Source organism: Maylandia zebra, linkage group LG1, assembly GCF_041146795.1.
Source record: "Maylandia zebra isolate NMK-2024a linkage group LG1, Mzebra_GT3a, whole genome shotgun sequence".
NCBI classification, from domain to species: Eukaryota; Metazoa; Chordata; class Actinopteri; order Cichliformes; family Cichlidae; genus Maylandia; species Maylandia zebra.
In genome coordinates this window covers 18,903,056-18,921,556 of record NC_135167.1, presented here as the reverse complement: position 1 = coordinate 18,921,556, position 18,501 = coordinate 18,903,056, and the positions used below count along the sequence as shown (strand labels likewise).

Here is an 18,501-nt window from a genome sequence, read left to right as displayed (position 1 = left end):
AGAAATATTTTTTTTTGCATATACTATTATATATTGTACATATATTTATTAGTTTCAGATTTAGCCATTCGTATATTTTGCCTGTTATTGTATTTTGCACAACTCTGTTGCTTGTGAAGCTCACACACAAGAATTTCACTCGCTTGTGCTGTACCAATGTACCTGCACATGTGATGTGACAATAAAAGTGATTTGATTTGATTTACCATATAAATGTCACCTTAGGCCACTGTTAAGTGGTTGCCAGGCAACATGATGGTGTAAAAAAAAATTACATAATTTTAACGTTTTGAGGCTATTAGATGTTACTAATAGTTACTGTTGTAACATTAAAATATGATTCTTTTATAAGGTTTTACAGTTGCATTAGTTAAAGTTAAAAATGGGTCACTTTAGTCTGTTGCTAGGTGGTTGCTAGGTAACATGGAGAGATAATATGTAATCTAGATAAGAACCTTCAGAGGCCTAAGATGTGCCTGTGTGCCAGTGTGGTTGTTGAATTTTGGATCATGGAACGAGTATGTAGACAGACAAAGTTATATTATTACTCTTATTGTTATTTTCCTTATAATTATGATTATTATTATAATGAGTTTGGTTACAAAATATTAAGTTGAGGAAATGTTGATTGTTCTATAATAATAAACTCTTTCACAGGATTAACTCTTTTGATGTCGGACATAAAGTGCTTCGGTATTTATCCGATCCCCTTCCTCGGATCCCCATATTAATTATTTGAAGGAGAATTATTTATGAAGAATAAAAACAACGTGCCAGTGTTCAGATTAAATCACATGCTAGACCCTACACATACAGTCTTCACAGATAAATAAGGCTGTTTAGCATGTATGTGTACAAGTTCATGCAAAGGTCTGCTTTGGAGTGATTACAAGAGACCATGGGCTGTTATTATGCTTTGTCTGATGGTTGTTGGGCACACACATGCACTGCTTTGCTTATATTGGCAACAAGTGTACTATTCAAAATGAAAGAACAGACACTCACTTCCCCTTCCGTGGATAACAGGAAAGGTTATTCCCTGCTGCAGATATATGGTAAGCAATGACCCTCTTAGGGTCACTGTGAATGTGGTGTCTAATGTTATGTACACATAAATAAACAGCTTTCTTCAGACTGATGAATATATTAAAGCATATCATTAACTACACAGATGCCACTTAAAGGCAAAAGAACTACTCATCAGAAACAAGAAAGTGGTTGAGCTGTTTTCTGTGAGCTCAACTGTAACTTATTAACACTTCAGTAGGTTTGTTATGCATGTTGTGTAGCCCCTCCCACTAGGTCATTTGGACACTGCTCTCCCAGGTGAACATCCTCTGTGCAACCAATTGCACCTCGATTGAAGAAAAAAAAAAAAAACACGTTATATTATTTTTACGTTATTTTAATCGTTTTACGATTATATTTTGTGTTCATATATCACATACAATCTACAACAACTGACATTTAAAGGGCTGCAAGACTTGTTGCTGCTAGAGGGACAGATGGTATCATGACGTCCTGACCCATTTAAGCTGTTGCAATGTAGCAGTGGCTTCTTACATAAATCTCAACTCTTTACCCCTTTAAAGCATACTAAGAGTAACTCTTGAAGCTCTTTTCTGAGCTGAGCAGTTTCTGTCATATTCCAGACCTGCTTATGGAACAGAACGACTGGGTGTCGACAGGGTGGTCTCTGTCTATGCAACTACCCTTGGAAAAATCGTCAAACCTTGTCTTTATTGATATATACTAAGGTATCAAAACTTGCCATTAAGAGTTATCAGGTAGTAGTGAGGCTACCTGATAACTTACGTAGTATTACTCTTCTGAATAGTCGTTTTTCACTATTTCATTGATGGCGCAGAGGTTTTCATTTACTGTAGATGAAAGAGGAAACAGCATGGAGGAATGATGACCTTTCATTCTTGGAGTGAACCAAATAAAGCCCAGTGAAGGTTGCCAAATGCCGTCTTGATCAGGAAAATATATTAAATGCAAGTTACATCAATAAGGTTCACAGTCAGAGCAAATATGCTGTTACTTTTTTGGTAGTTTTACCTTGTACTTGATCATGGTGCTGAAGTGATTATTCCTGAAAAAGACGCAGAGCTCTCCCTCCTGTACCGTAGATGTGAGCTCACACAGTCCATGGTAAGTCAGCTGGGTGGCTGTGCTGTTTAAAAACTGCTCTGCTACGATGCCTAATGAGAGAGAAGAGAAAAAAAACACAAAACAGAAAATTAAATGAAGTTAGATTAGAAAATGAAGAAACACTGATGACTTTTAATTGGTTTAAATTCCTTGGGGAATATAAAGCAGATTTAGGTGACTATAAATTTTAGTTCCTTTGTTTTGATTAGCTTTACGTGCTAGATCCCATAAAAGCTATTTTTGTCATTGAGCTACCACTTGGATGAGTCGCCTGGACTCCAATCAAGCAATCCCAGTTCATTCATGAACACAGGTCGCTACTTGGAAAGCTTTGTGGAAATTCTGCTGTAATGTCTATCCTCACTCTGAGCAACTCTGACTCTCTGCTCGAACTGGCAACCTTTACAGTCACATTTGACATCTGTACAACAGAGCAGCATTCAAAACTCAAAATCAGTGGAATGCTACCACTGAGAAACACTCTACCCTAGATTGTGAATGAATCTTTTAAAGATTTAATCAACTTTACACAAAACTCAGTTTTCTCAGAATTTAATCTCTGTCCAAGATAATTAAATGAACCATATCGGGACATCGACTAATGCGGTGATGTGTCGATGTGGTAGCAGCCCAGCTGACAACTACTTAGGAAGCTCAGTGTTGATTGAGCAAATATTTAGTTGAGAAGTTACAGACAGCTGGTAGGAACGCTGTGAGCCGAGGAAATAGGTCATTTGATGAGTAGTCACAAGTATGTCCTGGTTTTTGTTTAAACTCAGTCTGTGGTTTTCTGGGGAAGCATGTCTAATGTAATGCCAACAAAAAAATGTTTCACATTTTTTTGTTTTTTAAAAGAAAAAAAAAAGAAAAATATTTTTATTATTTTACTAAAATGTACAACTTTTCTCTCCAGCTTCAAGTACACAGGATCAAAAGAGAAGAAATGGGAGACTAGAAAGCAGTCGGGCAGATCAGGAGAGTAGAGAAAGCACTTACCTTCTCCTGCCAGCTCACTGTTGTCTGACTGTTTGCAGGATATTATCTTTTCGACCAGCTGGTTATAGCTGCAGTTGCCCACTGCCTTTACAATATCATGCATCTGTAAACAAAGATAAAAAGTGTGGGAAAGAACATTCAACAAGCTTTGATGTTGTTTTACGAAAAGCTGCAGAAAAACCAAAAGAAAATTTATGACAGCAGCTCCCCAAAAAGTTAACTTATTTAAATCTGTTACACTCACCTATTAAGTCTTTATACAGATTACACACTTATAAAGAACATGACCTTTCATTAACGTTTCTCAAAAAGACGATCAAATGGGAGAGTGCACTTTAAAAGGTCACCTTTTACTTTCAGATCGGTTTTTGCTGTAAACATCTGCAAGTGGGAATTTATCATGACTCATAAGGACTTGGAGAACGATTAGATAAAGAAAAGCTGATAAAATAGAACAAAAATAAAACTTTCAAAGAAAAGGTGAGCTGAAACTGGTACAAGAGTAAATTCTAATTACGTGCTAATGGAGAGGTACGGTGTGAGCTGCATTTGGAGACTAATTCCAGTAGCTTGTATTGAAATGAGGAGATTGCCACCTACACTCATCATTTCTGTTCATGTCCAGAATAAAGAGCTTTCTGTTAAGGTGCATGCGTTATAGTGGATGGCTCATTTTTTTTAAAGGTTGGAGACCTCCTCTCTCTGACAGGCTCCTAAGCCATGAACCAACTCAACCTCTCAGGTCCTCTGAAGCAGAACAAATGATTGTTCTCCGACTCGCCCCTGATACTGGAGACGCTGCTGGAACAAGCAACCACATCGTGCTCTGATAATGTTGGCACACATATTGGACGAGTTTAAAACCAAATGAAAAACATTCTTGTTCATCTTTTTAATTGTCATTTCTTTTATCCAATCATTTTTAACATTATTTTTTTTCTTTTCACAAATCTAATAATAACACCCTAAGACTAAAGTCTTTGTGCTCCAGGTGCCCCCACTGAATGTATTATAAATTGGTTTCTAAAGCTTAATCCACCACCACAAAACATATGGAAGTAAAAGCATGCAAACATATAAAATTAGCTAAAAGTCATTGAAGCTACAAAATCTCTGTTTTATAAAGCTTTTTAACTCTGCAATGGCCTTATAATTACAACAAGGTGCTTCAATCCACATCTCTTTCTATTCTTTTTGGCACATTTTTTTGTTTAATCATTTATTAATTTCCTCCCTGTTTGTGGGGTTAATCAGAACAATTTGTTTTTATGCTCTTGTTTTGACATTAATTTTTAAAGCGTCATATCGAGGATGTAAAGTCATGTGGCATGCAAATAAAGAAAAACATGACCTGTCGAAATGTAAAACTGCTTGAAAATGATGCTGCACTGTATGAGATGTTAGAATAAAGCACAGATTAAAAAACAAAAAAGGGGGCAAGTCAATACATGGAGACATGTGAACATGAAAGAGGATGTGCTGAAGTTCAAACTGAGCATCAGAATGGGAATAAAAGGTGATTTAAGTGACTGTGGTTGTGGCAGATGGGCTGATGTGAGTATTTCAGGAAGTGTTAAATTACTGAGATGTTCCCACACAACTATCTCGAGGTTTACAAGCCTGAAAAAGAGAAAATATCCTCGGACCTGCAGTTCTCTAGCTGAAAATGTCTTCAATATGATAGGAAGGCAAAACTACCTCAACTAACCATTCATTACACCCAATGTATGCAGAAGAGCATCGTTTAATGCACAGCATGTAAAACCTTGAAGCAGATGGGCTACAGCAGCAGAAGACCCAGGTGCTGCTCCTGTTAGCTAAGAACTGAAAATTGAGGCTACAATTTGCAGTAATAAGTTAGAACAAGACTACTTAATTGGACTACAACTAAAATGAATTCAACGTCCAACGTATATGTGTGGAGAAAAAAAACAAAACAAAAAAAAAAAACACAAAAAACACAAAACTGAGAGTATTCATATTATGTTGAAGATAAAAAAAGAAGAAAAAGAAAACGGGCCGATTTCTACGGCAGTAAAGGCAAAATAAGATCCATCTCACCTGGGGGTCAACCAGCCAGCCGTGGTAAAGAGGGATGTCCAGCAGATCAAACACAATGCATTCTGGGGTGTACTCAAAGACTCGCACCCCGGTGAACTTCACATTCACGTCTAGACCTGTCTGCAGCTTATGCAACACTGCCATGGCATCACTCATGTTCTAGAAAACAGAAAGGACACAGCGCAGCAGCGTGAGACACAGATGTTATACAAATCAAATTGAACTGATCAGAAAAAATGCAAGTAATCACAACAGTTGCTGGGGTCCTCGTGGATCAATTTCTAGAACTTTAAAATAAACCATTAGCTGTCACTTACACCAATACAAAAACCTGCTTTCATGTAGTTTTGTCAGATCACATTATTTTATTGTAGCGGAGTTATTTTCATATATACTGCTCTTTTTACTTTTTGCTCAATCAGTCAACTTCATGCAATTAAATATTCCTGTGATTATTTCACGCCGTAACAAACTACACACAGTTCAGCTTTTCATCTAAACTCAACGACATCAGTATATGTTTTAAGCGGCTAATAATAATATTTTATTTTTTCCTTTCAAAAATTCAAGTAAAGCAGATTTTTACTTTTTGTTTGCTTGCAGCAGTTGGTAAGATCAACTTCAAATGTCGTTTCTTCCCTCAATGTGTCATGTCTTTATGACCAGATGATGGGAGATGACTCACTGTAGCCGAAAGATGCACTGACGTCACTTTTTCGCATGATACCACCCCCCTGCCGCTATCACACTGTGACAAAACAAACCCACTGTGGCTGCTATGAACGGACTGAGCTGTGATACCAGGAGGCGAAAAAAAATACAAACAAACAAAAGTCCTGAAAAAGTAAAAAAACTGAATCCACATCCATCTATCTTTCAGATTAGATCATGTTTTATGCCGTGTACCCGACAGTAGTGGCTGGGCACAGGAACCAGGAGAGAATCAGAGGCTCCTGATTTGTACGTGGTGTGGTAAATGGGCTGTATTTATATTGTATAGCATCTTATTGAAGAGCTTTAATATGGACACTGGAGGAGCTGGGAATCAAACCTATGGAACTACAAACCTTTAACCCCCAAACAGAGAGCACAAACTGGCATTCTGGGTATAACAGTTAAATCCTGGAAAACCTGGATGACTGAGCCTATTTGTCAGATATGACCGGTCCCCGTTGCAGTAAGTTTGTGAATACAGTTCCATGTCATTGTGTTTCACCTGTGCGCTTAATTTTCCATTATAAAACAGAGTGTTGATTTGCTTTATTTTGCTTCAGTTTTCCCTCACCCACTTCTCAGTGTATTCTTGTTAAAATGTTCTTAAAGTCAAGTTTCAATTCTTAATAGCTTACCCATGTTTTAAAAGTGCTTTACACAAGTCAGTGCACAGTGGCAGATACTTTAGAGGCACAGAAAAAAGGGCGAATGCAGCAGTGGACAAAGCTTTCAACATTTAAATTCCTGTAAAAATAAGATTTCTTATTTAGTTCCTCTTGTAATGAGTGGGCTGAGTTTTTCAAGGTCTGCTTGAGAGAAAAATGGGAAATTCTGGCATATTTCTCAGTTGAAAAAAAGTGCGACTGCACAACCATTGTAAGTTTTAAACAAAACAAAACGAAACAAAACACCTGTTTATGTTCAACTCCTTGAACATAAACCCACAGGAAGGTCTTGGATTTTGTGTAAACACAACCTAAAAACATAGTTCACAGGTGAGAAAACAGGGAGGCCTGAAGCTAAACCGTAACCTAGTTGTTGTGTTTTCATAGAGACCTGCATTCAAACCCTGCACACTCTTCTTGCCCAGTGACTACACAATCACTGCACAGAGGCTGCAGCCCAGATACCACCTAATAAGCAACATAAGAAGAAAATAAGGCCTAACAGGCAGAGAGCAGGATCCCTGCATAAAAAGCCCAAACAAACTAACAGTCGTATGAATGAGACGGCATCATTTTGCATGAGATTCAAATTGTTTCAGTTACATCCTGCATATTAGAATCTGACTGAGAGCTTGTATGCCACTGCTATTTTTCAATTAAAGCCAAATCCAACAGTACTGAGAAAAACATTGTCTTTTACACTGATAAGAAAACCTCTCACTATAGAGGAATTAGTCTCTATGTGTGCGCCTGTACTCCGCTTTTGTTGACAACTGCTCATCCTCTTTTCTTCACACTTAGCAGGTGTACGGTTGGGGACCCAAGGAAATGCCATGCTTGGTGTAAAGTTGTCTGAATGAGCTGCCCTAATATTGATAGTTAAATGTTGTGTTTTTTGTTATGCTTTAACAACACCATGTTTTTAATAATGACTTCCTCGGGATGCTGCTCGTTCTAAACTCAAAGCATTCGCACACATTTTACCACCTAATGTGAAGTTGTTTGGGAGGCCATCTTTAGTAACTATCAGCTGTTCCACAATCTTCACACACTCCCACACACACAAACACACCCCGTCCTCTTTACAGTAATGTTTTAGGTGTGTGCTAGCTCTTTTCCTCCTTTGTTATTGTAGCACACATACACACGATGATCCACAGCACATGGCTGACCCTGATCCGTGTGCTATAGATACATAAAAAAGGCTTTTCTGATATAGTAATACAAAAACATGTTTTAAGTATATTTCAAACAAATATCAGCAAATCTTTATTTTTTTTTCTCACATTTAGAAAGAAAAATTTTAATAGAAAAGTCTCTGGTTGTACTTCTCATTAGCCATGTTTTGACTGGTGGATTTTCATTATCTCTGTAGAGTAAAAAGGTTTTAAAGCAGACACAAATACATCGTGCGTAAGTGGAAAATCCTTTTCTGTGGATCCGACTGGCATTCTTTCTTTATCGGTAAGAGAGGATTTAATTAGAAAACCAGCCTTTTTACTTCACCGTATGAATATTAGAGCAAATACTCTATATACATAACTGCACCACACACCTGAGGACCCAATGAGAGAGACTAATTCCTGCACTCAGCCTCAGAGCAATGTTTCCCAGCTGGCACTAAACCTCTCCTGCCATTTAACTCTGAAATCAAGATAAGCCTCGCAGCTGAGCCCGACAACTCTATTATGAGTGTATAGTGTGTTCTATGGGAAGATTAAAAAAAAGTTCCACAAACCAAAAACCAATTACCACCGTCACACATACCAGAAAGATAAATACGAGCCTACAAAGTGGAGATTTATTTGCATTTTTCAGTTTTTAAATTCTAATATTAAACGATTAAACCCCATTTATTTTCTCTCAGCTGTATTGCATTATAAAAATGCCTTCATATGTTTAATCAGTTAAAAACTTCTCTTGTCCAAACTAATAATAATAGTAATTCCAAGCAGCTGTAGGGAAAATGCTTCCAAATGAATTATATAAATGTTTTCTAAGGGTTTTGTCTGACACAAATCAATTTTATTATTTTGGACATGACTTTGCACACATTTTCCATAAAACTATGAATAAAATATGGTCTTACTATTATGATCTAGTTTGAATCACTATGCAAATGAAAAACTTTATTTCTGTGATACACTACATCTAATATGCAAGCATCGAAATGTCTTCATGTTTTCAGGGCAGTTTGTGTGGACTCAGGGGTGACCGGCGGTGTCAAACATAAAGCCCAGGGGTTAGAACCAGCCCTGGTAAAGACTCCAATCAGGCCCACTGGATAGTTTTGAAAAATGTGAAGGAGGGGATACATTTTGGACTTTTAACTATAAAAGACCTCCCCGCAAAGCCATTTATACCACACCAGACTAAATAAGTAATAGACAAACAATAAAAAGGCAGAAAAATTCCCACCATCTAATACAGAAATGTCTTTCCTTTTTTCCCCTGTTTTTCCCACAATGGCTTCAGAGTATTTTCTGTGAAGTGTTTTGACATCCCCCTGCTAGCAATAGGATCGTGTCCAATAAGCGCTGGGCTGCTCCAGCTTTGACCCTTTGGTGCACAGAGCTGAGGTGGAAAGCCCACAGCTGGCTCATCTGAGTGTGTGGATTAGGATGCTTATAAGCGGCAGTGATGGGAGGATTAGCAGGGATGTGTAATGGACCACATCTCCTCATTTTAGGGCAGAGAGCTCCAACAGCAGATGAGCGCTCGTGGATCAGATGATTAGCACTGCATCACGCACACGTTCATCTAGCCCCGCCGTGTTACACTTCCACAGCGTAACATTAGCATGGTACTCTGCTGGGGCCTTGCAGTTTGTTTGTTTTTTACACAGTCTAAGCGAAGGTGTCTAAGGGCAGGCCTCTCTGCTTCTCTCTCTGAGCACATGAGGGACTTTGTTCCCAAAAGGATTTATTTTCTTAAGATGAAGGTTCCAATTAAGAACAGAACACATGTAGCCGTTCCCACTTTACAACATAATGAAGCCAAGAAATCACCGTGACACCAGTCATGCAGAAACAATAAGAAGATGCTCGCTTTATTTCTAGATTTGAAAGAACATAAAATCTGATTGTTACTGTGAAGAAACACAACTGAGCACCAGGTTCTGGTAGAAATATAAAGGGTGTATGAAAAGTCCAATTTTAAAGTGCTATAATTATGCAGCCTTTCCAAGACCAGTAACGATCAAAACACACTGTCAGAAAGATGGGATTTGTGACTTTCATGTGGTTGTTGGTAGGTAACATAACAACAACAGCAACTCCAGAGATGATTTCAAAAGTATGGAACGAGTCTGAGCACTGTATGCCGTGTGTTTGGAGGGAAACAGCACTAATGACTTTATACTTTGTAATCAGCTGTGTTTTAAAAATTACCACAAAGCTTCTGTCCATTACTGTCCAGCGCTATGAAATCAGAGGATTCAGAGGATGCACTGTACATTTTATGTCACTGTGAAGCAAACAGAGAATAGTGAATACAGCTGTCAGATATTTGTTGTCTGTGCAAGCTGATGCATATTTTATGGGTCTGCCTGCAGTCATCTGTGTACATCTACACGCCAGATAAATCTTTATACATATACACAATAGATCTTTGAGCCTAAAAAACATCAGTCAATGAATGGAGGCCAGCAGCCTCAGAAGTCTTACATAATGTCAAGACCCATTAGTTTGAGGTGTTAATTATTAACAGTTTACAAGACGGCAATGTCCCACAAAGTGGGACACACTTTTTGTGCTGGCTCACATCTGCAGCGTTTGATACTCAATATTTTGGTCATCAGATTCAAGACAAATCTAGATCTGTCTAAATCATGGGGGGAATATTTCTTTTTCCCAATAGAGCAGAAAAGCAAACCAGGTCCTAAAAGAAATCAGTTTCTTTCTGACAGTGTCAAAGCATCAAGCTTCATAGAGATACATTTTTTGCAAAGGAGCCCTCGCAATGGATTACACTAAATTGTACAAACGCATTTAAGAAAGAATTTACTGAAATTTAATGGAAAAAAATAAACAAAACAAATAAAGATGACACATCAAACATTGAGAACTTTGACACTAATTAGTAGATGACAGGTCCAGACAGCAGGGAGGCCAGCTTAGCACAACAGTGCAATTGCAATATGTGTGGTTTTCCACCGTTTTCACTAAAACCAAGCACGGATTCACTGAGTCTGGATGAAACTTGTTTAGCTTTAATGGTGCCTTCACAAATGTGTGAGTTAACCAAGCTGTGTGCACTGATGCATCCACAGAGGGTCACTCTCCTTGTTAGCTCACAGGATACAGCCTTTAGGATTTCTTTCATGGATACCCTTCCTGTGGCCTAAAGGTCACTGCCATTCAACCTCGTTTTTAAACTGTCCCCTGCGTACAAGACTCATTAAATATTAAATACCCAAACTCTGACCACCAAACTGACCATTACCGCAAAAATACTCAGCCTCTATTCGTATTGATTCAATTCAATTCAATTTTATTTATACAGCCCCAAATCACAACAACAGTCGCCTCAAGGCGCTTTATATTGTAAGGTAGACCCTACAATAATACATACAGAGAGTTAGTTTAGTTTTAAGACCTGGCCCCTGGTTTATTTTTAGTATCACACAACTTTTCTACATTTTTGTTCTCCTTCTGTTGACATTTTTGAAACATGCTGTTTGCATCCAATTCAAAATAACCACATACATAAAATTTTTTTTTTCAGTTGGTACTTTTACTGTAGTTGTTATAAAATACAAGGTTGAAAAGACCTGCAAATTACCTTTTACACAACAAACCTGATAAACTGGCAACTCTGCGTAGACATTCATTTCTCATCTTTTAATTAGATAGAGCCAACTCGGATTAAATCAGGCTCTGATACCACAACCCACACAACTGAGAGCATACTATAACTCCTTCAGTAATCTGCACTACACAAGGACCTCCATAAACCTTATAAACTGGGCTGTATGATTTGTTTTTTTAATTGTAACTTATTCTATTATCTAAAGTTTATTAACTACAGTCAATGCTGGCTTATTTCGACAGAGATTTCAAACATACCACACACAAATATTTTGCCTTTGTTAATGAAAAATCCACACTTAAGGGCATATAGAAATTCAGAGTCATGCTACAGCTGCTGGGACTGTACCTGCTTCACTCAGCGCAAAATACTTGTGAATAATAATCGATACTATGAATGACACTAAATAGGAACAAGAGAGGATGCTTAAACCCAGCCCGCTTCCTTCAGTGATTGTGGATGAATCACAGTGTTCAGCTGGGTCCACTGAGACGAAAGCCTAGCAAAACTACACTCACTTCCTCAGCTTCACCGAGTAAATATTTAACAATAGCTAAAGAGCAGCCGTGCATCTGCTATTTTAATCCGCATGCACTCCTGCGACAGATGATGACTTTTAAGCGGAATTTATAAATAGAATTACTTCGGTTATGAACTCCTAGCATCCTTTTCAAAGTCGGGGTAACTTCATTTGCATTTTGCATCAATCCAATGAGCAACGGAAATATGTCTCTGCAACATATCAAGAAGAGGGCACCATCTGATTCTCATCCACGACACATCTCAGACTTGTTCCTTTTTAAATCATAATTTCCAGCTTCCAAGAAGCCTTGGCCGCTGTAGTCTCCACATAACTGTGTCAACCAGCCCAACTGCAAACGCAGGCGGCAAACGGACACAAGGACACCCACATGCAAAACAACTCCCGGGCCAGTATCTAGGATTAGACCACCATAATAACTATGCAACGCATACCCTGACCACTCCCTTACTCTGAATGCTGAGGACACTGCTGATTTATTCAAGAGGTTGTATTTCAGCTCAACTTAAATTTAGAAAGGTCGCTCCAGAGAGCTTCTATGAAGAACCTATGCGCATTATTTTTGCCCTTTCTGAACGAGGGACAAGTGTGGCTTGAAATCATTCACAGATGTGCTGGTGCTCTGCCACGCAAATGGAGAAGAGGCAGGGCCCCTCCCACACTCTGAGGCAGGCAGTGGAGATGGGAGGAAGCAAGGGAACCACAGCTCCATCTCCAAGAGCCTCTCACTGTGAGCCACACACATACAGCCTCAGTAATAGCCGGGAGCTGAACTTACCCAAGCGTCTCTAAGCATTTACTGCCATGTGAAACAACATAATCTGACACTGTTGACCCTTTTTGTTCCCTGGGCCTTGCAAGACACATCTTATGTAACATACAGAGCAATGGAAGAAAAAAGAAAAGCTGGGCTGCAGTCGTATGTATGCAGTTTGCGATCAACTCGACCCTTATTACCATATTATGGAACATCCGCTGCCCTTCTCTGCTATGTCAATGCAAATGTGCAAACCCGTTGTAGTTTAAACAAGCAGCTACACGGGGTGTTGGCAGGACATGAGACACAGCAGCGCGGCAGTGTCGTCACTGTAGTAAAAAGAAATCTCAATACAGACAGCGAGCAGAGCAGATAGCTCGTGTTAAACGTGCACATTTGTCGTTTCAACAGAGAGGGTGAGAAGAGAGCAAGAGAGTGAGAGCCAACTCATCCAAAACAGCCCTCGCTCCTCCTCAAGCACCGTGAACAGTCAGCAGCTTACTAATACACACACATAAGCAAAAACACACGCCTGCTTAGGTATGAGTCAGGCCTTACCTGCTCATAGTTTAACCGCTGAGCTTCTGATATCTCTTTAGGTTTGGTTTCCAGGATGTAGTCACCTGGAGAGAGAGAGAGAGAGAGAGAGAGAGAGCGATATTGGCAGATATGTCGAGTCATATTCCAGAGCAACGCAATTACTATCTGGATTGGAACTCATTACATGGAGTAAAGATTGTAACAGATGTTGTGAACTGTTTCTAGTGCTCACTGGTAGATTTTGCACTGGTCGGCTGTATCCCAAAAAAAGGTCTGTGACAAATATGGAGGATGAGCTGAATCTCGGTCATCTGTGGCATCACCTGAAAGCTCCGCTGACTCACCTCTATAGCAATACAGGCTGTGCCAGAGGGCAGAGCCTGGCAGATGTCTGGCTCCTCTTTTACTTATTTATTTTTTTGCCCTGATCAGTACTACCAACATGCAAGTCTTCACTCAACAAACTGAGACTTTACAGTACATCAGCTGTAGACAGATAAGTTTCAAGATGCGCCAAAAACACAGCTGACCGTTACATCTCAAGACAAAGGTTTCCGCTCGTTGCTAATTGTCTTGTTTTTCATTAGGATCTCACTGATGAACATTTCCAGCATTGCAAAGGGCAAATACATTCTTCCCCTCGCTGTGAATGCTTTACTGCCGTCTACTCCTTACTTTTAAAACTCTTGAGCAAGTGGTTTTCAAAAATGTTTCACAAAGAATCATAAATTTATTAGGAACTGGCAGGAGTATCGTGCTGCACTGTCAACACATATTTTCCCTGAGAACTGCTCAGAGGAATGCCATGGACGCCTAGTCGACAACATCTATATTAAGTGAAAACAGCTACACGTTTAGGATAAAAACTGCTTTCATATGCATCTTCCTCAAACAGAACAAGTGGAATACATCCAATAAAAAGAGCCTCTTAAGCTTTCTTTTGTGTGATTAGTGCTTTATAATTGTAATGACGCAGTGGTTTCTTTGTGCGTATGCTGTGGGAAATAACTGCCCAGTTCTGAACTTGGCTTTCAAGTTAAATGAAATAAAAATACAAATCTCAGCAAAGGCTTGTTACGTTCTTCAACCTTTATTGGGACTTATGATATCGTGTGCCAAATGCATGCTTCACAAACAAACCGGAAAAGCAAGCGGATGCATTCACTCGGGCTTGGTATAGCCCTGCTGCCGTCTTCTACAACTGTAAAACACAAGCTTGCTTTTCACAAAATGTTTGATCAGACAGTAGCCTAAAAACCACCTCTGTCTTACTTGCTGAACTGGACAGCCTTGACAAAGACTTTAGTGCAAGTCAAGATTTTTTCCAGCAGGGGGCCTGCCAGCTGACTGCTTTTACTACAGCAAGTCCACAACTGGGAAAACCCCTCACTGCTGACCTGTTGACTCACTGATCCCTGACAGTCACTTAATATCTGTATCTATCTGCCGGATCTCTGGCATGCTACGCTGCTTACTCGTGAGCTGTGATACTCAACCATTGGCCTTTTAAAAACACCACTTCTGAGCTTGGTGTTTACGTGTTACGACAAAGAGGCTATCCAGAAGCCCCTTAACGCTACGCAAGACTGTGTGTGCCGCAATTATGTGCAAGCACGAGTTACCACACGCACACAGCAATTTTAAATGCACATAGTGATCAAGCCGCACAAATCTGCCACTGTCTGTCAGTGTGATCAACAGAGACGAGGTATGTCTCACACACAAGTAATCCTAGTAAATCTGTTGTAAAACCTTACGTGGATCATTGTGCACTGGAGAGTGACACAAGTGTGGATCGGTGACTCTACCTCTGAAGAGCCCCTTGCTAATGTGACACTTTATTTTGATATTTGAAGTTTAATTTTAGTTATGAATGACAGGACACAGCTCCTGTTTCCTCTGCAGCAGCATGAGACTGGCTGATGGGGGATTCCCCTGTGCTGCTATATATATATAATATATATATATATATATATGACCAGTATTGGGGAGTAACGGAGTACATGTACCGCCGTTACGCATTTCAAATACAAAATATGAGTAACTGTATTCCGTTAGAGTTAACGTTTAAAAGGTGGTATTCAGAATACAGTTACTTTGTTGAAATAAATGGATTACACGGCGGTCTTTTCCTGTTTCATATGTTAGGCTATGCTCTCTCTATTTTTGGTAATTCCACACTGGTGGAAACCCAAACAAAACGCGCATTAAGAGGCTCTAATGCCTGTGTCTCAATCTTGTGGCTCATGTCACCTCTACTTGCACAATGACGTGAAGAAATATTTTTAAAAATGATTTAATATGAAGGCAATAGGCAGAGTGTTACAGGCATCGCCCTAAAGAATGTAGCCTCATGGGCAGTGTAGTCCGTGCTGCAGGGAGAATGGACTGCCATACCCGTTATGTGCGAGCGAGGGAGGGAGGAAAAAGGAGAAAAGTACGAGTTGTCACCGAGCAGAAACGGGAGATGGAAGCATGTAAATATAATAATAACCACTACAGCCAAAAAGAGTGCCTGACAAGCCCAGTTGTAAGTAAGCTATTAGGACTCAGACTGTAGGACTGTACACTGTGTTCCTGTTTTTCTCCGACACAATAAGTTCCTTTGGAGCAGCCTTTCAACGCATCTCTCTGTCTCTCGCTAGCAAAGTTGACCCACACAACAAAGTAAAGCCAGTTTTCGGCTACGAGCCCGACACGAAACCCGGCGTATTAGCCAGAGGACCCTTTACCTCGGTTTGACCTGTTTTATATACGCTCAGAATAGTTTTCTATATGAGATCGTTGCAAAAAAGCGCAGCCTTACCTAATGTCCACCCTACTGTTATTCATTTTATGTTAAGATTTAAACATCCAGTTGGTATTGGTATGGCGAGTAACCCTCAATAAATCACACAGCAATAGTACATTCATGTAGTTGTAAAAAACATGACAATATATTAAGTAATCCAAAGTATTCAGAATACTCTCATTGAGTAACGTAACGGAATACGTTACAAAATACATTTTGGGGCCTGTATTCTGTAATCTGTAGTGGAATACATTTTAAAAGTAACCTTCCCAACACTGTATATGACCTGCATGTAACTGCTCATTAGAGAGGACATGAAACACAAGAACGCTTATGAGGGCACTGAAACTCAGTGGCTTTGCAGGCTTCTATGTTTACAAGTGCATGGACTCATGGGCGCCACTCCAAATGCAGGTTAGTGTGATGCTGTAGGAGCAGCCCAAGACACTGCTACTGGATTATGCTGCTTTTTGGACTTGTCACTGAACACACATGGGAGACTAAGTGCTGTCAGGATTACAAAGACTTACCGAGATACTCCATCAGTTGCTCAGCAGTTATAATTTCCATCATAGGTGGCATCTTAACCTGCAACAGACGTATGCAGAGCCATAGTTCATTAGTAATTTTTAAAAACAACACAGCGGGACAAATATGTAAAAGATACGTACATCATATATCCTGTAAGCACTTAAGGCGTTTGGGCATGATGGTTTAACTAGTGAAATCACGTAAAGACGTGTCTTGGCTGAAATTAATAAAAAAAAAAAAAGATAATGCAGAGCGATGAGACTGACAGTTGTGTTATTAAGTTAAGTCTTAATACACACTTTTTCTTTATAAAGGCATGAAACCTGTCAGAGCTCAGAGATGCATTAAGAAATCTGCCTAATTATATCAGTGCAAAATCAAGTTTGCATTGATCCACAGTCATTTCCAAGCCTTTACCTTCCATGCAAGCAGAAGGACATTCATGATGGCCAGTAATGGACAGGGGCCATTCTCGTTCTGGGTGATGATCGGCGTATTCTCCTCCCTCCATTTGATCCACTTAATGTGGTATATGGACTGGCCGGCGGCCCTGTCCTTCGCATATGAACTCTTCGTGCCATCAGCCCCGTACTCGTTCTGCAGGGCCAAGGCCAGTCCTCTTTCCTCCAGCCCCTCACTGTTCAGGTCAGAGCTGGGGCAGGAGTTGAGGTTGGAGAAGGACTCGAGTGAATCTATGCTTCGAGACTCTCCACCGAGACTGGGATCGGGGTCACTCCCACTCGGCAATCCCTCTGATAAGGCGTTATCAGCGGGCAGCCCCGACTTGACGTTTTCTGTGTTTGCATTGTCCGGACACAGATTAGTCGGTTTGGCAAGTTTTGTCGGCTCACTTTCTCCGCTGGCGGAAACCTCAGCCTGCACATCTGCGCTCTCTTTATCGGGAGGTGAGGACGAGGCGTCGGTTTTGTTGTTTACCAACTTTGAGGCACCACCCTGGCTGTCTTTTGCGGCCACCACAGAGTCATGCCCCATCCCGTTACTGATCTGATCGGACCCCGACCACAATTCGCTCGCCTCGGCGTTCTTCTTCTTCTTCTCGTATCCCTCCTCTTGCTGCTGCTCGGGGAGGACTTCGACCACTTCTTGCACGTCAGACTTCCCGGCACTGGTACTGGAAGTGACATTACTGGGAGCACCATCGGTTGTGGTGCTGATATTATAACTAACGTTAACCAAACTACAGAGAGGAGCGTCACTATTCTTGCATTTGTCGGCTGTTCCTTTCACTCCAGCGACAGTAGCAGCTTCGCCCATTTCTCCCGCAATCGTAGCACACAAAGAGCTCCCGTCAGCGTCTCGATGCAAGTTTGCATTTTTCTCCATTTCGGTTTACGAGTTGTCGACAGATTTTAGCTAAATTGCAGCGGTAGCTTCGGTCCCAAAGACGCCATGACAACTCTGCGAGTGACGTCACCAGAGTGAATTGCTTTCAGGCCGAACGAGGGGGGCGGCAGACAACCAGTGGTGCGTTTTGGGTCACCTCGTATTCTGTAAACTCTAAAGCTTATCACTCACATTAAACCGCGTGACCCACTCGACGTGTTACTTAATCTACGTGTCTACACACCATTTTACCACTATGGTGACAAGCTTACATTTCACGCCTTAACATTTATCTGTCATTTACTTAAACATAAATAAATATATAAAATGTAGAATATTTCTCAGTTTGAAACTAACGTTGCGTCCCAGACGAGCTGAAAGTGAGAGCTTTGCGTTTATCTAATAAATAAATAAAAATTAAAAACATTTAAAAGTATTTGCATCAGCTGAATCATATGTAGAATAACTTAATAGTCGGGCTGCCTTTCAAAGCGCTAAAATGTTCAGGTGGTTACTTTTACGAGTACTCGTAAATTGATAAGAGCCTGGCGTAGCCGTGACCGCTTTGCGTCCCAGTGCACGCGCATTTGTATTGCGT

General features: G+C 40.2%; 1 protein-coding gene across 2 annotated transcripts in view; it reads right to left on the bottom strand.

Moving 5' to 3' along the window:
• The window catches only part of mindy2 (MINDY lysine 48 deubiquitinase 2), a 28,219-nt gene extending 9,927 nt beyond the window's left edge, over positions 1-18,292 (bottom strand). The window contains exons 1-6 of one of the 2 annotated variants that reach the window (XM_004543084.5): positions 16,977-18,292; positions 16,559-16,616; positions 13,256-13,320; positions 5,212-5,370; positions 3,151-3,253; positions 2,062-2,204 (exon numbers count right to left, since the gene is read on the bottom strand). In XM_004543084.5, coding sequence (XP_004543141.2) covers positions 2,062-2,204; positions 3,151-3,253; positions 5,212-5,370; positions 13,256-13,320; positions 16,559-16,616; positions 16,977-17,903 — 1,455 coding nt within the window. In that variant the 5' untranslated portion in view covers positions 17,904-18,292. The remainder of the gene's footprint in view (positions 1-2,061; positions 2,205-3,150; positions 3,254-5,211; positions 5,371-13,255; positions 13,321-16,558; positions 16,617-16,976) is intronic. The other variant, XM_004543083.6, reaches the window with a different exon arrangement.
• Between the last annotated feature and the right edge of the window lie 209 nt (positions 18,293-18,501).